The sequence below is a fragment of the Macaca nemestrina genome, chromosome 7 (genome assembly GCF_043159975.1).
Source record: "Macaca nemestrina isolate mMacNem1 chromosome 7, mMacNem.hap1, whole genome shotgun sequence".
NCBI lineage: Eukaryota > Metazoa > Chordata > Mammalia > Primates > Cercopithecidae > Macaca > Macaca nemestrina.
In genome coordinates this window covers 168636190-168658628 of record NC_092131.1, presented here as the reverse complement: position 1 = coordinate 168658628, position 22439 = coordinate 168636190, and the positions used below count along the sequence as shown (strand labels likewise).

Here is a 22439-nt window from a genome sequence, read left to right as displayed (position 1 = left end):
GTGGGAAAAGACAGTGTCTTTTACCACGAGGGCATAATTGCTCCTCCTGGTGGTTATTTTCAATGGAAAGAACAAGCCAGACAGGAGAAATTCTCCCAGCCGTATTTCCTCTGGAGGGCATATGGCAGCTCTGGCTAAATAAAGTTCAGAGCTCAGCTCCTGTTGATATCAAAGCCCTGCTGCAGATGAAGAGCATCACCCACAAAAGCTGCTCTTTGTCTTTAGTGGCCGAGCCTCAGGCCAGTGTAGAAGCCAACAGTGAACCCTCAGAGGACGCGCGAGAGGACACCGGAGTCACAAATCAACATTTGGCAGTTTTGTCCCAGTTTGTATGATTCTTAGAACGTTAAAGAACCTTGGAACTTGTGTTTTTATCCAGCAAGGATCTGAATACTTTTAAAGACAATTGTCCAGTGTAGCATTTCAGTTACTTCCTGGTCTTCCTCAGTTCACAAATATTCGTTAGAATTTGTTCAAGTAGGCTGGGTGCGGTGGCTCAAACCCGTCATCCCAGCACTTTGGGAGGCCGAGGTGGGAGGATCACTTGAGGCCAGGAGTTCAAGACCAGCCTAGCCAACATGGTGAAATCCTCTCTCTACTAAAAATACAAAAATTATCTGGGCAGTGACGTGAGCCTGTAGTCCCAGCTACTTGAGGGGCTGTAGTGAAAGGGTCACTTGAACCCACGAGGCAGAGGTTGCAGTGAGGCGAGATCGTGCTGTTGTACTCCAGCCTCAAAAGATAAATAAATAAATAAAAATTAAAAAGTATTTGTTCAAGTAACTATAGTGATATTTTCCAGAAGTTAAACTAAAAAAAAAAAAAAGAAAATTATGCAGGAAAGATTGTTTTTAATGGTAAGATAAATCTTAAAGGTGAGACAATTACTGCAAACTTTGCTGAATTTTAATATAGATTTTTTTCATAACAGACTTGAACAGGAGGAAGAAGAGATCCTTGGAGCTGGCTATCTAAACTCCATACAATGAGCTAAGGGTACTCAGTGTCCTCAAATGGAGAAATTTGAAAGAGTCAAACCTACACTCTTCCACCTAGGCTCAGTTTTGTTTTGTTTTTAAATAATTTTGCCTGTAGGCGCTACGATGAGGAACTTGTTCCTCTTTCTCAGTGGTGAAGCCAGGTATTAAAGTTATAAAAACAGAGTCTAAGGCCACCCCAGACTATTTGCCGATATGCACTGAGTACATTGTGTGGAGCAGCACTCTTGCTGTGCGGGTGGTCCAAGCTCCATGTTCCTGTCCGGCTTTATTGCCCCGTCCTATCTCCCTCATTCAGCCTTCATTAACCCTCACCTTCCAGCCTTACCAAACTCCAGCCATTCTGCAACTATGTTAGACACTTCTCTTGCTCCTTCCTTTCTCATTTATCTAGTGAGCTTTTTATTCTCCAGGTATCAAGTTGTCCCATGCTCCCAGACAGATTCCCAGGTGTCTTCCTCTCCTTCTAGAAGGCAACACATACATACCTTCATTCCAATATTTATCATATTGTATATTTTTTATTTAAATGTCCATTTCCCGCCAGACTATGGGCTTCTTAAGAGCATGAATTAGGTCTTCTGTCTTTAATCCCCAGCCCCAGGTGTAGTATCTGGCACAGAGGAGAGCCTCGTTACTGCTTGTGGAAGAGTGGGAGGGAATGCAATATGGCTTTATCAATTGCCCAAAATAATTAGAGGGATCTACCTCATCTTTTTTATTACTTAAAAAGAGCACAGTGATTTCACCATGTAAAAAATCACCACTTAGTTTAGAATCTATTACAGGTTGAGTATCCCTTATTTGAAATTCTTAGGACCAAAAATGTTTCAGGTTTTAGATTTTTTTGGGTTTGGGAATATTTGCATATGCATAATAAGAGACCTTGGGGATGGGACTCAACTCTAAACACAAAATTCCTTTATGTTTCATAAATACCCGTAAAGCCTGAAGGTAATTTTATACAAAATTTTTAATAATTTTGTGCATGAAACAAAATTTTGACTTTTTTGACTGTGACCCATCACATGAGATTGAGTATAAAGTTTTCCACATGTGGAATCATGTCAGTGCTCAAAATGTTTCAGATTCTAGAGCATTTTGGATAAAAAGTGGATACCCCAGTTTGAATAAAAAGTGTGTGTGGGGGGCCAGGCGTGGTGGCTCACACCTGTATTCTAGCACCTTGGGAGGCCGAGGCAGGTGGATCACGAAGTCAGGAGATCGAGACCATCCTGGCTAACACAGTGAAACCCTGTCTCTACTAAAAATACAAAAAATTAGCCGGGCGTGGTGGTGGCGCCTGTAGTCTCAGCTACTCAGGGGGCTGAGGCAGGAGAATGGCGTGAACCCAGGAGGCGGAGCTTGCAGTGAAGCCAAGATGATGCCACTGCACTCCAGCCTGGGCGACAGAGTGAGACTCTCTCAAAAAAAAAAAAGTGTGTATATGTATAACTCCATAAAATACATATAACTCCATCAAACTAGAGTGTGTGTGTACATATATATTTGAAAGCATTTTTATGGAGTTATATTTTTTCTTTTGTATTTATTTGAGACAGGGTCTCGTTCTGTTGCTCAGGCTGGAGCGCAGTGGCATGATCTCAGCTCACCTCAGCCTCCACTTACTGGGTTCAAGCTATCTTTCCACCTCAGCCCCCTAAGTAGCTAGGACTACAGGTGCGTGTCAGCACGCCCAGCTAATTTTTGTATTTTTAGTAGAGACAGAGTTTCACTGTGTTGACCAGGCTGGTCTCAAACTCCTGAGCTCAAGCGATCCACCTGCCTTGGCCCCCCAAAGTGCTGGGATTATGGGCATGAGCACCCAGCCTTTTTGTATACTTTCCTGTATAAGTGGTGACCATTTATAATGAATACATACTACTTCTGTAATCAAGAAACAAGGTATCTTTTTATCTTTTGCTGGAAACCCTATTTTAAAACCTAACTTCCCTTTTGTTGCTCTCTTTCTAATAGAAATGTAAACCCAATAGGGGAGGGGTGGGTGGTTATAATTATTAATATTTACTTTTAGAATTTCCAGAATAAGATGATATAAGAAAGCAGAGAGGTGATTTTCCTCACTCCTTTAAGTCAGGAAATGATAAATCATCTGATGAAAGAGATGGGAAGGAAGGGTTTTTAATCAATTCAGAATATAACTGGCAATGTGTTTTCCCACTTACCTGAAATAATAAAGTTCTTTAAAACAAACAAGCAAACTATGTAACATAGTTTTTTTAATTTGTTTTTTGAGATGGAGTTTTGCTCTTGTTACCCAGGCTGGAGTGCAATGGCACGGTCTCGGCTCTCCACAACCTCCACCTCCCGGGTTCAAGCGATTCTCCTGCCTTAGCCTGTAGCTGGGATTACAGGCATGCACCACCACACCCGGCTGCTTTTGTATTTTCAGTAGAGACGGGGTTTCTCCATGTTGGTCAGGCTGGTCTCGAACTCCTGACCTCAGGTAATCCACCTGCCTCAGCCTCCCAAAGTACTGGGATTACAGGCGTGAGCCACTGCACCCAGCCTGTGTAGCATAGTTTAATGGCTAGATAGCCTTGCCATTCTTCTCTCTGATGGCTTCTCTATTCAGCACTAGAGCAGCTTAATCTTTTGAGGAAGTAGAAGACAGAAAGGTCTTTCGGCACTTAAAACTAAACACACACACCCCCAAGCCACCTCTGAAGCGCTGCACCAGCAAAAGCATTTTGTCTGCTACTTCAGACACCAGGCCGCAGTCTGAACACACATTGAACAGGTTAAGTTTTTGTTCTTTCTCATTCTTAGCACCTTGAGCATTTCCCCTGAGACTCATCTCAAATCGGGCATGGAGTCTGCCCACTCGCCAGCTTAGGAATTCATTTCTCATTGCTCATCTCACACAGGAAAAGCAAAGTTGCATTTCAAATGTAGTAGTACCTCTGGACCTCTTGGGTACCCATCACACCTCCCCATCTCCCCCAGGGGCCTCTGAGCCTTTCTCAGCCTCGCAGGTGCCTCCAGAGTTCCACAGCCTTCTTCCTGTTCTTTCCTCACCAGGCCGGATACCCAGAGCTGTGGCTTCCATCAACCAGCACCTCCTGAGATCAGATGATGTGGTAAGCTGCTGCCTGGACCTCGGGGTGCCCAGCATTTCATTCCGCATCAATGGACAACCTGTGCAGGGGATGTTTGAGAACTTCAACACAGACGGGCTCTTCTTCCCTGTGATGAGCTTTTCAGCAGGTGTCAAGTAAGTGATGGTTGTGATTTCACGGAGAGTAGCAGTTACCCCACCTCCCCACCACCACTCTGAGCTGCGAAGCCAGCAGTCTCCCTCAGGGCTTCAGTCCTGTGAACTAAGTTCCCCAGGACAGTAATGGTGCTAGGGCGAGAGCCAACCAGAGTCATTTGCTCCATCTCTAGTGGTAAAACCTCCCCCAGGCGTTGTATTATGTACTCAGATAAACAGTAAGATTAATAGGATAAATCCTGTATAGAAAATTAATAATTATAAAAGTATTACATGCTCATTATAAGAAAAACTGCAAAGACATAGTTATGAACAATACAGTAAAAATCACCTATGATTCCAGTGGTTAGCTATAATCTCTATTAGTACTTTGGCATATTTTTCAAGTCTTTTGTTCTACAAATATACATCTGTTTTTTAATTGGTATCACACCAGATATGAAGTTTATGTCTTTTATTCAACAATAAATAATGAGCCTTTTCCTGAGTCATTGAGTATTCTCAAAATGATTTCATGGCCATATAATAGCCCTTTATTTGACTGTTTCATAAGGCAGCCATTACTCTGCTGTTACAAGTCTATGCCAATTTCATTTTTATTGTTGTAAATAAAATTCTTATGAATATCCTGAAGTATAACTCTTTGTATGTTTCTATTTGGTTCCTCCTTGAAATTGGTCAAAATGCACGTACCTTTTAAAGTCTAAATTTATAATTATGTGGCCAAATTGATTTTGAGATTCTATGAACAGTTCAGAATTCCTTATCAACAACTTTAGAATCTAAAAAGCTCTGAAAACCATACATTTGTTCCTAACTCATTTTGTAGTAAAATCTAACCTGAACTCATTTTGTAGCAGAACTGTCATCAGCAGAAATGAGGCTGTTTTCAGTCTTTCATTTATTCTACTTCTTGTGAATATTTGTATGTTCAACTGCAGAAATATTAATGTGTCTGATTATGATGTACTGCCCCTTGCCTGGCTGCAGTTTCTGCTTAATGTACATAACAGGTAACTTTTTTAAAAATTCTAAAGAATTCCAAAGTCTGAAGCACATCTCTAATGATTTCAGATAAAGGACTTGGGCTTGGGGTATCATTTAAAGCAACATATGGGAATGTCCAACTGATTGGATCCTTATTCGTTTTTACTGTTATTGGTTATTTCAAATCTTTGCTGATTTGGAAAAATTGTACCTTAGAGGATTAATTTTTGATTTTTTTTATTTATTATTATTATACTTTAAGTTGTAGGGTACATGTGCATAATGTGCAGGTTTGTTACATATGTATACTTGTGCCATGTTGGTGTGCTGCACCCATCAACTCGTCATTTACATCAAGTATAACTCCCAATGCAATCCCTCCCCCCTCCCCCCTCCCCATGATAGGCCCCGGTGTATGATGTCCCCCTTCCTGAGTCCAAGTGATCTCATTGTTCAGTTCCCACCTATGAGTGAGAACATGCGGTGTTTGGTTTTGTGTTCTTGTGATAGTTTGCTAAGAATGATGGTTTCCAGCTGCATCCATGTCCCTACAAAGGACACAAACTCATCCTTTTTTATGGCTGCATAGTATTCCATGGTGTATATGTGCCACATTTTCTTAATCCAGTCTGTCACTGATGGACATTTGGGTTGATTCCAAGTCTTTGCTATTGTGAACAGTGCCGCAATAAACATACGTGTGCATGTGTCTTTATAGCAGCATAATTTATAATCCTTTGGGTATATCCCCAGTAATGGGATGGCTGGGTCATATGGTACATCTAGTTCTAGATCCTTGAGGAATCGCCATACTGTTTTCCATAATGGTTGAACTAGTTTACAATCCCACCAACAGTGTAAAAGTGTTCCTGTTTCTCCACATCCTCTCCAGCACCTGTTGTTTCCTGACCTTTTAATGATTGCCATTCTAACTGGTGTGAGATGGTATCTCATTGTGGTTTTGATTTGCATTTCTCTGATGGCCAGTGATGCTGAGCATTTTTTCATGTGTCTGTTGGCTGTATGAATGTCTTCTTTTGAGAAATGTCTGTTCATATCCTTTGCCCACTTTTTGATGGGGTTGTTTGTTTTTTTCTTGTAAATTTGTTTGAGTTCTTTGTAGGTTCTGGATATTAGCCCTTTGTCAGATGAGTAGATTGCAAAAATTTTCTCCCATTCTGTAGGTTGCCTGTTCACTCTGATGGTAGTTTCTTTTGCTGTGCAGAAGCTTTTTAGTTTAATTAGATCCCATTTGTCAATTTTGGCTTTTGCTGCCGTTGCTTTTGGTGTTTTAGACATGAAGTCTTTGCCCGTGCCTATGTCCTGAATGGTACTACCTAGGTTTTCCTCTAGGGTTTTTATGGTATTAGGTCTAACATTTAAGTCTCTAATCCATCTTGAATTAATTTTCGTATAAGGAGTAAGGAAAGGATCCAGTTTCAGCTTTCTACTTATGGCTAGCCAATTTTCCCAGCACCATTTATTAAATAGGGAATCCTTTCCCCATTTCTTGTTTCTCTCAGGTTTGTCAAAGATCAGATGGCTGTAGATGTGTGGTATTATTTCTGAGGCCTCTGTTCTGTTCCATTGGTCTATATCTCTGTTTTGGTACCAGTACCATGCTGTTTTGGTTACTGTAGCCTTGTAGTATAGTTTGAAGTCAGGTAGCGTGATGCCTCCAGCTTTGTTCTTTTGACTTAGGATTGTCTCGGAGATGCGGGCTCTTTTTTGGTTCCATATGAACTTTAAAGCAGTTTTTTCCAATTCTGTGAAGAAACTCATTGGTAGCTTGATGGGGATGGCATTGAATCTATAAATTACCTTGGGCAGTATGGCCATTTTCACGATATTGATTCCACGTTATACATTTTAATGTCTGTAAGGCAAAACCGCACAATAACCCTTCTTTCCCAAACTTTTCCCAGCCATTCTTCATCCCTGTATTTTAAAGAGATCACAGTCAATTGAGCAGGAGACTGGAGTCAACGTAGAATCATCCTAGTGTCCCTGGAAGCCCCTGGACAAGGGTCATGGCAGGAGAAGAGTTGTGGGAAGCAGGAACTGAGATCTGGGATCACAAAGAAACCGTTTCAGGGATCCAGGTCCAAGTGAGGGGATTTTTGGGGTGAAACCACTCTAGTAGGCCTCAGCACCTCATGTGGATTGGTAAACCAAGATATGTTCATACGTTTTCCAAAGGAGGATTTTGGTTCTGTTTCAATTATACAAACTATTTAGAAGTAAAGAATTGTCCTTTGCAAATGGTACTCAACCTTTGGAATTTGAGATGGATGTGTGTGTATGTTTGTATATATACACAAGCATATTTACAAACATATTCATATAAATGGATGTAATATACTAAAGTTACATATTGGCATTGTCTGAGGTTCTTGTAACAAATGGAGAACCAGTAGAATTAAGCTTTACTGAGGCTGAAAATCTTCTCATCACATATTCAAGCCAGGGAATCTTATACTATCTGCGGACACTGTATTCTAAGAGTTGAAAGTTCTTCTGTGCTGAGGATATTTCATCTCAGTTCTTTCTTTTTAAATATGTGAGGATACCACATAGAGCTATTATCATTGGTAGCCGTAAGAAGTGTGAGGAAAACGAGGAGTGTTGTTGACAAGAGAGGCACTGTAAGCCCAGAAAAAACTGATTGGAGTAAAGGCCTTCTGGAAGAGGGAAAGGACCTTCTAGCCCTATTTTCCATCTTCCCCACTCCACTCCTTAGTGGAGAATGGGTACAAATATAAATACAACACAACAGTGTTGGGGTCTTCCACCCTTTGACTCAGGACCTTCCCTGAAGAACAAGGTTACTCTGAGCAGTCAGTTCCCAGGACTGCATTTGCCTATGTAGTTGGTGGCCTTGGTCACCCACCATTAATACTCCTCCAACTTTTGCTTATTTTGCCCATGTCCCACTCATTGTTTTTTACCGATTTTCAAAGGGAGTATGTCTATTTCACAAGCATGTCATCTGAAAAAACTACTTAGGCAAATTTAGGTCTATGAAGAAGGGATCTTCTCCAGTCTGCTGGCTAATGGACTTTTCACGTTTTGTGTTTAGAGAACAGTATATCTGTTTTCAAATATTGCGTAATTATTCTTAATCATTACTTCATCCTTCCTGTCTCCCTCAGAACAATGAGATAGGATTTTTGTGTCTGTGATTTTGTAGATGGTAGTGGGAGGATTTTTTTGGAATCCTCTCTTGACAAGAACTGCAGTTAGCAGGTGAAAAAATAGTTGACTCAAAGGTATCCACATGTAGAAGACGTTTCTAGCATCTGGTGTCTAGGTCAGCAGATCACGCAGCCTTCTAAGTGCACAGATAAAAGAGAAGCAAAGTTACAAGAGAAGAAAAATGAGATGACTAATCATTTAGGAGGCACATCTGCTGAGGAAATTTAAGAAACTGAAGGGTCCAGATGTGTTGACTTGAAGAACCAACAGCTTAGCTCTGAGAGCTTTTTGCTTGTAGCAACTGAACAGGTGGAAGGCTGAAAAGCAGTGCCAGTGGGGTGTGCAGCGGGGCTTGAAGTCACTCAAGCCTCCTGTCTCTCAGGAAACTATCAGCTCTGACATATTCCTGGCTTCGGATCTCACAGCATGTTGTGATTTGAAGAGAGGTGGAATCACAGGGCCTGCATAGTTGGGAAATACATTTTACTGAAATGCCTCTAGCTCATCACATGATGACCTTGGTCAGGGTCGGTGCAGGACCTGTACTGGGGGCTAGCCAGTTGCTCATAAATCAAAATAAACCAGTTGACTATTCTACAACCCAGGTGTTATTCTTACGTCAACTGGTAAAGTATGATTTGGTGCTGAAACCCAGCGGTTCTTCTCTGTACTACTTTAGTTCAGTTGAACAAAGAGCTAGAAAGAGAAACCACAATATGAATTCCAAGTTAATTAAAGTATCTTATTGAAAAGAAATGTGTTTTATAATGAAATTGAAAAGAAGTTATTGTTTCTGCCAATGCTATAGAACACATGCCTGGTTTTATAGCATCTCTCCCAGCAAGATGCAAAGTGTTATGCCGGTCTAGAAAGAGATTCTTTTTCTGCCATCATACAAGTCTTCAGAGTTGTTGCTCATATTTATTTTTAACTTCTTTATGGCTTCTAAATTAGATTTATCTTTCACAGGCCTGTTTCCTCCTGTTTAATGGTCTTTGCTGAGATCCTTGTCTTGAATTTTTAAAATAATTTTTATACTTACAAACAATGTTGTTAATAATACCTGATTAGGATGTCCCTGCCAGCCATCATCAAAGAGCAAAGCTACATGAAGAGCAAAAATCTTTTTCAATTAGATTTACCCACAGTGAAGTCAAAGTTAGCGTGAGTAATTACTGACAAAACCCACAAATCAATGTCATAGCCTCTTTCCTCTTCATGAGTATTCCTCCATAGTTTTCTTCTCAATGTGGTTTGTTTATAGACAGTATTATTAGTGCAGTAGCCCCCAGTGTCACAACCCTATTCATTATAGAATAGAATTTAGGATGAGGTATATGTACCTTATAGCCCACCGAAAAGGTTGAATTACTTAGATGCCAGTAAGCTCTTACTAAAAGTGATCTTATATCCACCCCACAAATGGCATGAATCAGATAGAGAGCGTTATACAGAAAGCCATAGTATATAGTGAAATTTGGGTGCTAATTTTTTTAGCAGAAAATTAATGAGTTAGTTATCATAGTAGAATATATTTTATGGCTATAGTTAAACTCCCCATAAATCTTTTTAATCATCTTACATAACCTTTTTGCCAGCTCTAATTTATAAAAATAACCATATCCAAAGATAGTATTTGTGGTTGCTGTTTGTTTTCTGTTGGTATTCTCCAGACTTGGCTAAAATTCAGGTAACCAACAGCTTAGCTATTTCCAGCTTGCTGTGGTCAATGCTATGGAAATTATTGCTGAGATAAATATACTTCTGCAGAGAACATGATGGGCACTGGCTGGATTGCCCTGAGCTTTCATCAAACACTAGCCAGAAAGAAATATGAATGTGGGAATGTCCATAACTCAGACCGTTCTCCAGTCTTAGCGATATGGGCTAAAGATGCAATTATGAAGCGTGACTTACGAGTTGAATTCAGGTCAGCAAAAGCTGGCGAATTCTTTCTCATCTTAACCACAGCTTGTATCCTTTACTTCTGTGAAACACTATCGCAGCTCTCTGGGAGGAATTCAATAGCAGATAACAGTAATAAGACATCTAGTAAGACTAAAGTAATTTTACACGTTTGCTAGCAAGCTCTGAATAATAATACGATAGCCCAACGAAAGGAATGTTAGTCACCCCTTTGAGCACAGCACAGCTCTGTCATGATTTTTACTGTTTTTTTTTTTAATTACTGGGTCAATCTTTCAAATCTGGGAATTTGTAATAGGTAGTCCCACTCTCCTGCAAATTAACAAGCAAAAATGCACAAATCTCAAAGACAAAGTTGAAAATGCTGGCAGAGATTTTTCAATATAATTTGTCCTGTGTTTTCAAAATGAGTCAAGTAAATAAACATTTCCTCTACACATCCCAAAACTTCACTACTCCCAGGCAGCTCTTACTGAAGCCGTTGCTCATCTTTGAGGCGAAAGAATCTAAGGACAGAGTCGCTTACTGTAAACACTTTAAGAAGGAAAACATCTCTGAGAGCTGATGGAACATCTGAGTTACAGGAAGAACCCCAGAAAATGACACAAGAGCTGTGGTGGAAAGGATTCAATTGATGAATGAATTTGATTTTTAAAATCCATTAATGTAGAGAAAAATCTGAGGATAAAGAGGAACTAATTGTAATGAAATCCATTCTTAAATTCTCTTTTTTATGTTAAATTTAACATTTCGGGGATGCTGGGTGAGCCCATGGCACTCAAGGAGTCAGGGAGGAAAACATGTAGAGAGGGGAGATTCACACTCTGATTGGACATTTCTCGTTTGTGAATGAGGCAAAGGATTTAAAAGGTAAACATTAAGTGCCAGGTAACCCATTTACTGAGAGAAGTGGACGAGGTAGATTTAACTTTATTGTTTCTTCTACCCCTGTAACTCCGTGCTCTGGACTTCTGGCCCTGGGTAAGTTCGTGGGTAGGTCCTGTAGCTTTTATTGCTACTTTTAGGAACAAGAACAATCTTGTCAGTCATTTGAAAGTTCTGTCTATTTGAATCTAAAATCAAAATTTGTGTCCAGTTTACAGCTTGAGCCCTCCCCCAGCTTGGGCCTGCAGTATGAGGCAGCTACTTCTCCACATTGGTCTGCCCCTCCCTGATTGGCCAGCTCTTATTGCAGACCCCCTAGAGTTGAGCCGCAGGGAGAGAAGACTGGAGAAGAAGTGTGTCTGATGGAGTCAGTGCTGTTGTCAGGTAGCATTGAGTCTTTGCATAGCAGTTGTACAGTTGCTGCCTCTTTCTTTTCTGGGACCTGTTTGTAGTTTTCTTAGCCTCAGGCTGGGAACTTCTGACCACGGTTCTTTTGACACAAGCCTTACTGCTTCTGTCGGCTGCTCCCTCTGGCTAACCCTAAACCTCCCTCCAGATCCCCTTTCCCACGTCCCCCAGCCCCTGGGTTTCTGACCTCTACTCAGACGTTTGCCTTTCTGGGAAGTCCCTTTTTAAGATGGCGGACAGTAGGCTCATTCATGGAGTCCTTAAACAGCCTTCTAGGGAGCACAGTCCTTGGTGTCACCCTGAACAGAAGGGCAACTCTTTTCCATGCAGCCCTTTCTCACGCTGTTGGCTCTGTCACCAGGAAAATGTGTCCCTCAGTAAACTCCAGAGGACACTTGTCAAGCTTCCACATGGGTTCTTGAAGCCCTAATCATTTGGCTTCCAAAAAGGGAGAACACTTCTCCCTTTCTCCCTGAAAGTTCTCTCCAAAGGAATTCTTTCCTTTATCCGTCTAGAGGTGTGTGGTAGGCTGTGGCTGTTAGAATTGGTTTCACAGGTTTGTTTTTTGGTTTTTGGGTTTTTTTTGTATATCCTACATAGTTGACTCAGCACTTCACTTTAGAATGTGAAAATATTTAGCATCCTATGAATTATGGATTCATACATCTAACTTTGGGACCCGAACCAAAACTCTGAGACAGAGGGGAGCCCACTTTCATATACTCAGATAATTGAAGCGAGTTTCAGATACTTTGTTTCCTTCTTTGGTTGTTCCCTTCAAACCTAAATTTTATCTCCCTAGTTATTGCCTTTGATCTCATCAATCTGGATCTAGTAGGGCAAGTTATGAGGGGGACCTTCAATATTGGTGGCGGTTTGTTGGATCCCTTCTCACAGACTCTGGGCAGTTTGTTCACAGGCAGTGAGGGGAGGAGCCACAGGTGGTGGGTGTGCCTGGGACCATAGTCTGTTCAGTCTGCCTGCTGAGGGCACAGGGATTCTCATCTGCAGGACTTCTGAAGCAATCCAGGACCTTTTCTTCTACCCACTGAAGCACAGCACGATGATGTTTGAAGACCAAAGCTTCAGGATGCAGTAAACACTGATTCCTGCCTGTGTTAATTTATTTTACAGTTTATGTGGCCATTAGAGGACGTAAGATTCAGATTTATAACCAAATGATCAGTCTGCTTTTAATAACTGAATATAAAAACTAAGCATTGTTCTCATTAAATACTACCTGAAACTCTACCTTTCTTGATTTGTTATCTTATCCAGCAGATTTTAAAACCTAAGATAAATTTTGAAACTCAACAATTAGCAAGAGAGCTCATGAATAATTAAATTCCTCTAGAAATCCTCATAAGAGACGATTTACTTGTTCTTGGAATCCATATGCTAGTGAGTAATGGAATACGCTTACTTGCTGTACAAGCTACTAGGCATTCAGCTCCTCGCAGGAAAGATGCTCAATGAGAAGAGAGAGGCAGAAAATTTCCCACACCAATTCTTTGCCCAGAAAGATCCAATTTTATCCCATGGTTTCCATACGTCAGTAACACAATCTGTTATGTTGCAATTGAATTGGGAAGTTCTCAACAAATAATGTTAAGATTTAGTCGTTATTTCCTGAGGTTCACTAAATTAGTAATACTGCAGGCTAATGACTCAATTTTGTTTTAATTTCATTGTTCACATTGTTAATACACATAGATCGTGCCCTATTACATAACACTTAATGTAGGAACATTCACAAGGGACAGTTGTGATTCTAACTCTATATCATTATTATTGAGTACCTTAAAATAGGAAACTGGGAGGTTTTGTATGATTTCTATAATTAATTTTAAAACAGCATTTTATAAAATGCTTTTCAGATAAAGTGTTCTTATTGGGAAGGAAGAAAACCTTAGCATCTCTTTACTTAAAAGAAGCTGTATTTTCCAGTTTCACAATTAGGTTTCCACCATCACAATTAGGCAGCCAACACTGAGAATATCTTGCAAGGCTGACCTACCAAAACGTTCCAGTGAAAGGAAGTGAGGCCCATTGGAAAGTATCCTGTTGTGAAAGTTTTGCCAAATCATAACTTTTCTCTGTATACCTCATCCCCCTCCACTCATACACTCAGTCCATGAGCAATTCCGAACAAGCCTAATTCCAAAACAAAACTGGGTATGGCTGCTTGGATCACCTCGGTCCAACCCACCATTATCTCCCTGTGACTATTCCACTGGTCCCCAGATCTATCTGCATAGGGCAACTAGGAGAATCTTATATTTCCTTACATTAAAACCCATCAGCAGCTTTCCACTTGAAATAAAATCCTACCTCCTTGCCAGGGCTCACAGACCCTGCCTGATACAGCCCTACCACTCAGGCTCATGGTGTTCTCACCCACGCCACCCTCCTTCCTGTTATCTGATCCACCCAAGGTCTTCTCCACCTCAGAGCCTTTGCACTTGTTCCTCTGCCTGAAATGCTCCTCCTCCAGATCTTGAGCTCACTGGTTTTTCCTTACCTTTCAGAGTTAGCTCACATGTCAGAGAGGCCTTCCTTGATGCCAACAGCCAACCCCTTACCTGAGTGAATTCACAGCTCCCTTTTTAAAACCCCATCAGATGTCTCCCAATCAGTAATTATGCCTATTTGTCTGCTAGAATACCTGCTTTGTGACACCAGGGATGCCGTATACCTTGTTCATTGCTGAATCCCAGTACAAAAGCAAGTGCTAATTGTATGGGCTCAGTAAAGATTTGTTAAATGGAGAAGGGGAGGGGAATGAATGTTGAACGTAAACACTGCATATATATTGACTTTTTTCCAGTGTTCAATTACTGTTGAACCTCCAGAGTGCCATATCTTGCCATGTTTTAATTATGGAAAACTGGTTGTATTTCCTCATCAATTTAATGTGGTTGCAGTTGACTTGTGAAAGCTCTATTTCTGATTATAAACCTGGGATCATATGAAGTAACATTTTGAAATCGCTTACTTTCACCTTTTTCTTTTTGCGTGGGGAACTTTAGGGTCCAATCTAACCCTAACCTAACCCATGTATATGAGGCTGACTTTCAGCCAGAATGCTGAATTATGATATTGAAAGACTTCTGCGCGATGGTAATCAGAGCCTGCCTGCTGTTACTGTCAGACCTTTAGTGTCCTTCCCCACTTTGTTGGGAAGTGCCAGTGAGCACTGCAGGAGGTGGGCCAGGATGTCAGGGTTGGGTACTATCAGGGGGATGATACTAAGAAAGACACTGGCATCCCAGTGAGCAAATGCTTGATGCCCATCTGTCCCCACGCGGCCATGGCTGCCTCCTCACAGCCACCCTGATACGGCTGCTTCAGGGAAATGTGGCCTCCACAGTGTAACATTTTTAAGTAACCTTGCCAGCCATGAACCATTTGTGATTAATACTCTGATGTTACTTAGTCTTTCCCTTGAATATTAAAATAAGATTTTACTACTTTCTCCATATAGTTACATCATGCTTTCTTTAACCAATGTGTGGATAATTTCCCTCAAGAAGAGTTGAAGTTATCATACTGTAATTTCGATACGATCTTTACAGAGAATAATCTCATCATTATCACTGCTATGCTTTTCAATACTGCAGTAATATCTATAGTAATTATTTACCTATTAGAGTACAGATAAACTTGGTTCTAAAAACCTAGTGGTTTATGTATATAAAGGTTTAGGGACTTAGCCGTGATAGGTCGGCTGAGGATCACGCCTTGATGCTCACTTACCCCTCTGCTGTTTTGGTACCTACTGGAGGATGTTTGCCGTGGTTAATCTGAAGTCATTCACTTCTCAACAAAATTATGTTGAGGGTGGGAGGCAGGGATTGATCTTTAATTTTCACTTATTTGGGCTGCATTTTTTTTAACCTCTGTATTTCTGCTGTCTTCAAATGACAGAGTACGTTTCCTGATGGGTGGACGTCATGGAGAGTTTAAGTTCCTGCCTCCCTCTGGCTATGCCCCTTGCTATGAAGCCTTACTTCCAAAAGAGAAGATGAGATTGGAACCTGTCAAAGAATATAAACGTGATGCTGATGGTGTTAGAGATCTCTTGGGTACCACCCAGTTCCTCTCCCAAGCCTCTTTCATCCCATGCCCCATAGACACCAGTCAGGTAGGTTCAAATTACCAGCAAAAGACAGCGGATACAGATGAAGCCATAGAGTTAAATACTTCTTTCTTTCTTGTCTTTGAACCTTACTTAATATACATGTTCCATAATTATTGTGTAATGTGAACAACTATTACTCTCCACATTTTCACCATGTGCGTCGATTGGGTCTTTAAGGATTTCTCAGTCAGTGAACATGTTGAACACCTGCTATGTGTGTTATATTCTGTGAAGGATAGACAGAAATATTGATGTATTCTCTGGGAATTCTCAACCAACTTAAAGATGTAAGAAGCAAATGTATGATTTTTTTAAAGGCCAAATGTAATAAATGCAAAATGAACAGTATGCACCAGTAAATGCTAGAGAAATCCTTTAGGCTAGAATGTTTCTAGAAGTCTGTGTGGTAAGGGTGGAATTCAGTTAGAGCCTTTAATAAGCTTAAATGGGGGAGGGTCTCCAGGGGTGGTATAAAAGAAATGGGATAAATAAGGGCATAGAAGTAAAAACACAAAGTAGAAGTATAGACAGGTGGCAATGCATGTTCTCATATGGCTGAGCTCTTGGAAGAGGGAGGAGCATGTAGGAGAAGAGTTGGAAAATAAAAGGGAGAGAAACAGGGAATGGCATGGAGGGCTTTGAAAGTGCTGATAAATGGATATTTTCTTTCCCTTCCAGGGTCTGTATTTTGAGAGAGACACATCACGTGATGTTACAAGGGGCATGCAAGAGCTTTTAGCATTTTATATACAGCAGGGCTATTTGAATCACTATTCTAGATGTTATAGAAAATAAATGAAAAGAGACCATGCCTCTAAGGCACTTGGGGTTAATAATTTGCACAATATAGCTATTTTAGCCTACAGGCTTTCTCTAGCATGCGTTTTCCCCGTATATTCATATGACCCTATTGTATTCATCTATGTGTATGTGTTCATGAGTTTGCTTCTTACCTCCTGTGGCTAATGACTATGTATTATTCTATTTTCATACTGCTATAAAGAACTACCTGAGACTGGGTAATTTATAAAGAAAAGAGGTTTAGTTGACTCACAGTTCTGCATGGCTGAGGAGGCCTCAGGAAACTTACGGTCATGGCAGAAGGTGAAGGAGAAGCAAGCACCTCTTCACAAGGCAGCAGGAGAGAGAGAGTGAAGGGGCAAGTGCCACACTTTTAGGCCATCAGATCTTATGAGAACTCTATTACGAGGACAGCAAGGGGGAAGGCTGCCCCTATGATCAGATCACTTCCCACCAGGCCCTTTCCCCGACGTGGGAATTACAATTCGAGATGAGATTTGGATGGGGTCACAGAGCCAAGCTGTATCACTTTCTATAGCATTTCAGTATTTCTCTGCCTGCTTCACAGAGTACCTTGATGGGGAATAAGAATGTTGATAGGAAATTGAGAGGGGATTGTGAGCTAGAGGTGATTCTAAGAATTAGATCATCTGGGTCCTGTGTATTCTAGATGTCAGGGAGGAAAAATTTTTCTTCTACCCTCCTAGGTTCTGTTTTTGGGGTCCCATGAATTAAACTCATATGGACAGATTAGAGAGAAAAAAACATTTTAATTACCTGGTATGGAGTTCACAAAGAAATGTGGCTCAGGGAGGAAGTCAGAATTTGGAGCTTATATGCCATCTTAATAGGGAAAGGAGATGGGGAGAAGGGCACTTCTGGGAAAATAAATGTCTTTGGGGAAAGATAAATGATTCCTAAGGAGAACAGATAGGAGATACGATAGTTCTGTGACAGAGTCTGTTTAGGTGTGATGCTGACCTTTCTCTGGTAGTAGGTGGCAATTTCCCCTGGGAAAAAAATTGTTGAATTCTTTTGGGGGGGTTCTTTTTTTAGGCACATAAGAGGAGTCCAGAAAAAGCCCCATCCTGTGTCATTTGTTTTTCAAAGTCTTCAGCTCAAAATAATCCTTATACCACTGTGGCATTTTCTGGACTCCTTCATAGACAAGAAGCTTGAAGGCCAAGGCCTGAAGGAGCTTCTCCATGGATACAGGGCTGCTGTTGCCTAAGCAGACAGAGAGTAGAAGCATGAGTGTGACTGCTGTCTGGGCTGCCTCTCCTGACTTAAGTAATCAGAAGCATGTGTGTTACTCAGACAGGGCTTTCTAGAAGATGCTGACCTCAACAAGAGTTCAAAAGAATGAGGTAAAGTTTTGATCAGGGAGACTTGTTGAATGACTTTGACCAAAATGCTGATAGTGATATAGACAATAAGGTCCAGTCTAAGGGGGCCTCAGATGAAGATAGAGGAACTTGTTGGGAACTGTAGTAAAGGTCGCTCCTGCTATGCAAAGAGACTGGCGACATTTTGCCCCAGCCCTAGAGGTCTGTGGAACTTTGAATTTGAGAGAGATGATTTAGGGTATCTGGGGGAAGAAATTTCTAAGCAGTGAAGCATTCAAGAAGAAGCAGAGCATAAAAGTTTGAAATATTTGTAGGCTAATGATGCAATAGAAAAGAAAAACCCATTTTCTGGGGGAGAAATTCAAGCCCACTGCAGAAATTTGCATATATAACAAGGAGCTGAATGTTAATCACCAAGACAATAGAGAAAATGTCTCCAGGGCATGTCATTGACCTTTGCAGTAGCCCCTCCCACAGGCCTGGAAGGAAAAAATAATTTTCTGGGCCAGGCCTAGGGCCCCCTTGCTTTGTGCAGCCCAGGAATTTGGTGCCCTGTGACCCAGCCACTTCACTCCAGCTATGGCTAAAAGGGGCCAAGGTACAGCTCAGGCCATGGCTTCAGATGGTGCAAACCCCAGGCCTTGGTAGCTTCCACATGGTGTTGAGCCTGTGAGTGCACAGAAGTCAAGAACTGAGGTTTGGGAACCTCTGCCTAGATTTCAGAGGATGTATGGAAACACCTGGATGTCCAAGCAGAAGTTTGTTGCAGGGGTGGGGTCCTCATGGAGAACTTCTACTAGGGTGGTATGGAAGGGAAATGTGGGGTTGGAGCCCCCACACAGAGTCCCCACTAGGACACTGCCTAGTGGAGCTGCGAGAAGAGGGCCACTATCCTTCAGATTCTAGAATAATAGATCCATCAACAGCTTGCACTATTCACCTGGAAAAGCCACAGACACTCAAGCATGCAGGTCCTCCTGAAATGTCAGCTCCAGCTGACAGATGCCAGGCAAAAGTATGGGTCCAGTGCTAGTCATCTTCTAAGTTGTCAAAAGAAACTAGAAATCTGGAATTTTATATGAAATCTCCCATTTCCTAGGGATTATCAACCAATAAACATGAAAATAATAAAAATAATCTGAGAGGAAAAAAAAACTTAGGCTCCCAGTTTGTGACCTCTGTGGAGAGATAGAGAGATGAGAGCAAAACATCAGGAAAATACAGAGGAACTCTCCCTTTAGGTAATCAGGGGAAACTTCTCAAAGGTGGCAACATTTGAACAAAATGCGGGAGGATAAATGTTGAAGGTATTTGCCAGGTGCCAAGGAAGGCTGTGTGGGGGTTGTGTGTGTGTGACGTGTACAGTGGGGAGTATTAATAAAGGTTAAGGTTGCATATGCAAGGACACAGAACTGTGAAACAATGCGGTCTTTTAGGAGAATTTCAAGGAGTTTGAAAAGGATGTGTTTGTAGAGACTGTGATGAGAACTGAAGAACAGCACTGTGTATGTGGTTAATACATCTAGTCCTAGTGTCAAGGAACACTTGAGTGACACTAGAGAGTGTTTTGACATGATTTTTTGTTGTAGACTTGTCCCACTGGCTGCAGTGTAGAGGATAGATCAGTGGGGAGCTGGGGAGGCCAATTATAAGGCTCTTGGAATGGTCTACAGAGAAAATAATGAGGTTGAGTAATGGAGAGAAGGGGATTCCTCAGAAGGACACTTAAGAAATGAACATGGTAGGTTTCATGACTGATTAGATGGGGGGAGTAGTGCCAAGGGAAAGATAATGGGATCACTTCCAGGCTTAAAGAGGTAGTGGGGCCTTGCAACAAAAAGAGAAAATAAAAACAGGAGGAGAAAAAAGATTTGGAAGGAAAAATAGCAAATTCAGCTTTGAGTAATATATTGAGCTCACTTTAATAGAAGAATCCTGTAGGCAGCTGGAACCATGAGTCTAAACTTGAGACCATGGTTAGAAATGGCCTGACTTGGGAGTGATCATCTACTGGGCGAGAGAGCATGGAGAGAGGAAATAAGGTGAGGCAAGCATTCACATGTGAAGAACATACAACATATATACCCACAGAAAAGACAATGGTCAGAGAGGCAGCAAGGAGCAGAGAGGAAGCCAAGAAAGGAAGAGGGAGGAGGGCTGGGAGCATGTGGGTCAAGCAGAGTGAGGTCAGATACTGCAGCTCCTCCTGGGTGATATGCCATTCAAGTGGGGTGCCTGACTCCTATAGATTGTGTGATGGGTTTCAATACAATTGATTCTTATAGTTCTGGCTTTTCACTTGCTCCTTTTCCTTTAGGTTGTTTTGCCACCTCACCTCGAAAAGATCCGAGACAGACTAGCTGAAAACATCCACGAGCTTTGGGGAATGAATAAAATAGAGCTTGGCTGGACTTTCGGCAAGGTATGTGTCTCAGTGGCCAGGCTGGGGTGGAGGATGGGATTGCCTTGTTATCTGGAACCATTCCTCCTGCTGCATGCCTAGTTTTCATTGCATTCACTAGTCAGGAACACTGAGGAGACCAGATCTTCACAGACAGAACCAGAAGTCTGTCCCCTTTCTTACTCCCAAATACTGGTTTATTTTATTTGGGATATATCGTTGTTTCTCAGCACCTGCTTCAGAATACTTACATCTCTCCTTCAGAAAAAAAATTGTCATCTCTGTGTGGGTAGTGAAAAGTGGCTGATTCATTGTTTTGAATCAGAACTTGTTTAATATGGTTTTCAGATGTATCACTAAGATTAATGGACACTCAGAGGAGGATAGGGAATCTTTCACTAGAAATCATTTTTCAGAGAGAATGTAAATTGACTATGTTTCATGATTTGTGTAAGGTCATGTCTGAAGGCAGAAGGACAGGTGAGTTCTGAAGCTTCCTATTACCCCGACACTCTCAGATGACACACATTCTAGCTTAGTTACTGACAAAGTGTCTGTAGTCCCACACTTATGTATTTATATAGCTACCATAAAATATTCTCACCACATGAGGATGGCTTCACGATTGAACTCCTAATATCTAGCTCAGGGTCTGTCATGTAGTACAGGCATTCAACAAATGTTTGTTGAATGAATGAATTACTTAATGGCTAGTAATACAAAGCCGTGAGTCACATGTGGCTACCGAGTATTTGGAAGCGTGACTAGTTTGGATCAATATGTACTAAAAGTGTAAAATAGTCACCAGATTTTGAAGATTAGTGTGGGGGAAAAAGTAAAATATCTCATAAACAATTTCTTCTGTTGATTACTTGTTAAAGTGATTATTTTGTATTTGTTAGGTTAAATAAAACACATGATTAATTTCAACTTTTCTTTTTGATTTTCTAATGTGGCTACTAGAAAATTCGAAATTACAAATATGCTTCACTTTTGTGGCTGACTTTTGGTTCTACTGCACAACACTGGTCCAGATTCTGTAGCCTGTCCTATACTGAAGAATGTTCCTCTTCAGTAACATTATATTTACATGAATTTTGGAGGAGCAAGAGCATGGCTGCCACATGTAACACTGCTTCTCTGGGAAAGTATGTTTGAAATGCAGATGCTTGTCTAGAAACAAATCCACAGAGCACAAACCACTGGCAACTTGGAGACTGTGTGTCTCGTTTACTGGAGAGATCATCCGTTTGCCTATCAGCAAGTTGCTGTCTTTGTCTTGCCTGATACGAATTGCCTGGGCCATGTTTCAAAGTATGTTCTGTTCTGTTTTCCCATGCAGTGCCAGCTGTCAAAACTTAAATCACATTCTTTCTTATGTCACCACCTAGATACGAGATGACAATAAAAGACAACACCCTTGCCTTGTGGAGTTTTCAAAGCTCCCCGAAACTGAGAAGAATTATAACCTACAAATGTCGACTGAAACCTTGAAGTGAGTGTTCAATTGAGCTGAAGTTGTACAAACAATGAGTAGATGATTTAATACATTATAACTAAACTGCAAAGATATGTCTCTTGCCTGAAAACATGGCACATTCTAATAAATTAGAGGAGATGATGATGAATCCTGTCACAAGAGGATTTAGCATAACCATCCACCATTATTATTGACTATATTTCTTAAACCATTTGCTATTTGCTAGGGACAGGGAAAAGGTAAGAGGCAGAAGAGAAACTTAGAATCAAAAGACCAAGTACCTCCTGCAGTTCACATTAAATAAAGGAAAAAAGATAAAGCATTTCTAAAACCCATTGGGAAACCTGATTTGATTCACTAAAATTCAATTTTAAAATAACTTTTGCTTCTGTGTTGCTACCCATGGGCCTAATTTAGACCTTAACTTTTCTAGCCCAAATTGGTATCTCCCATTTTGAATTCTTTGGGAACTTGCTACCTGTTCTCTTGTCTTTGCATTTCCCTGTTCTCTAGTTGTCACTGCAGAACATTTTAACTTTGTGGTTTTGTTGGCATAATGATGCTTGGTAAGGTCCCTTGTCCCACAGGCTCACATGGGATACCTTCAATTACACTGGCGCTTCTTGAAGGTACAGC

At 41.1% G+C, this 22439-nt stretch overlaps 1 protein-coding gene across 26 annotated transcripts in view; it reads left to right on the top strand.

The window, feature by feature from the left end:
• The window catches only part of LOC105463656 (ryanodine receptor 3), a 561838-nt gene that overhangs the window by 303963 nt on the left and 235436 nt on the right, over window positions 1-22439 (top strand). For all 26 annotated transcript variants that reach the window (XR_011606198.1, XR_011606199.1, XM_071067152.1 and 23 more), the window contains exons 19-22: window positions 4041-4233; window positions 15562-15778; window positions 20240-20344; window positions 21715-21818. Coding sequence is in view for 24 of the 26 variants with exons in the window: in XM_071067152.1 (XP_070923253.1) it covers window positions 4041-4233; window positions 15562-15778; window positions 20240-20344; window positions 21715-21818 (619 nt within the window). In the remaining 2 variants the exon portion in view is untranslated. The remainder of the gene's footprint in view (window positions 1-4040; window positions 4234-15561; window positions 15779-20239; window positions 20345-21714; window positions 21819-22439) is intronic.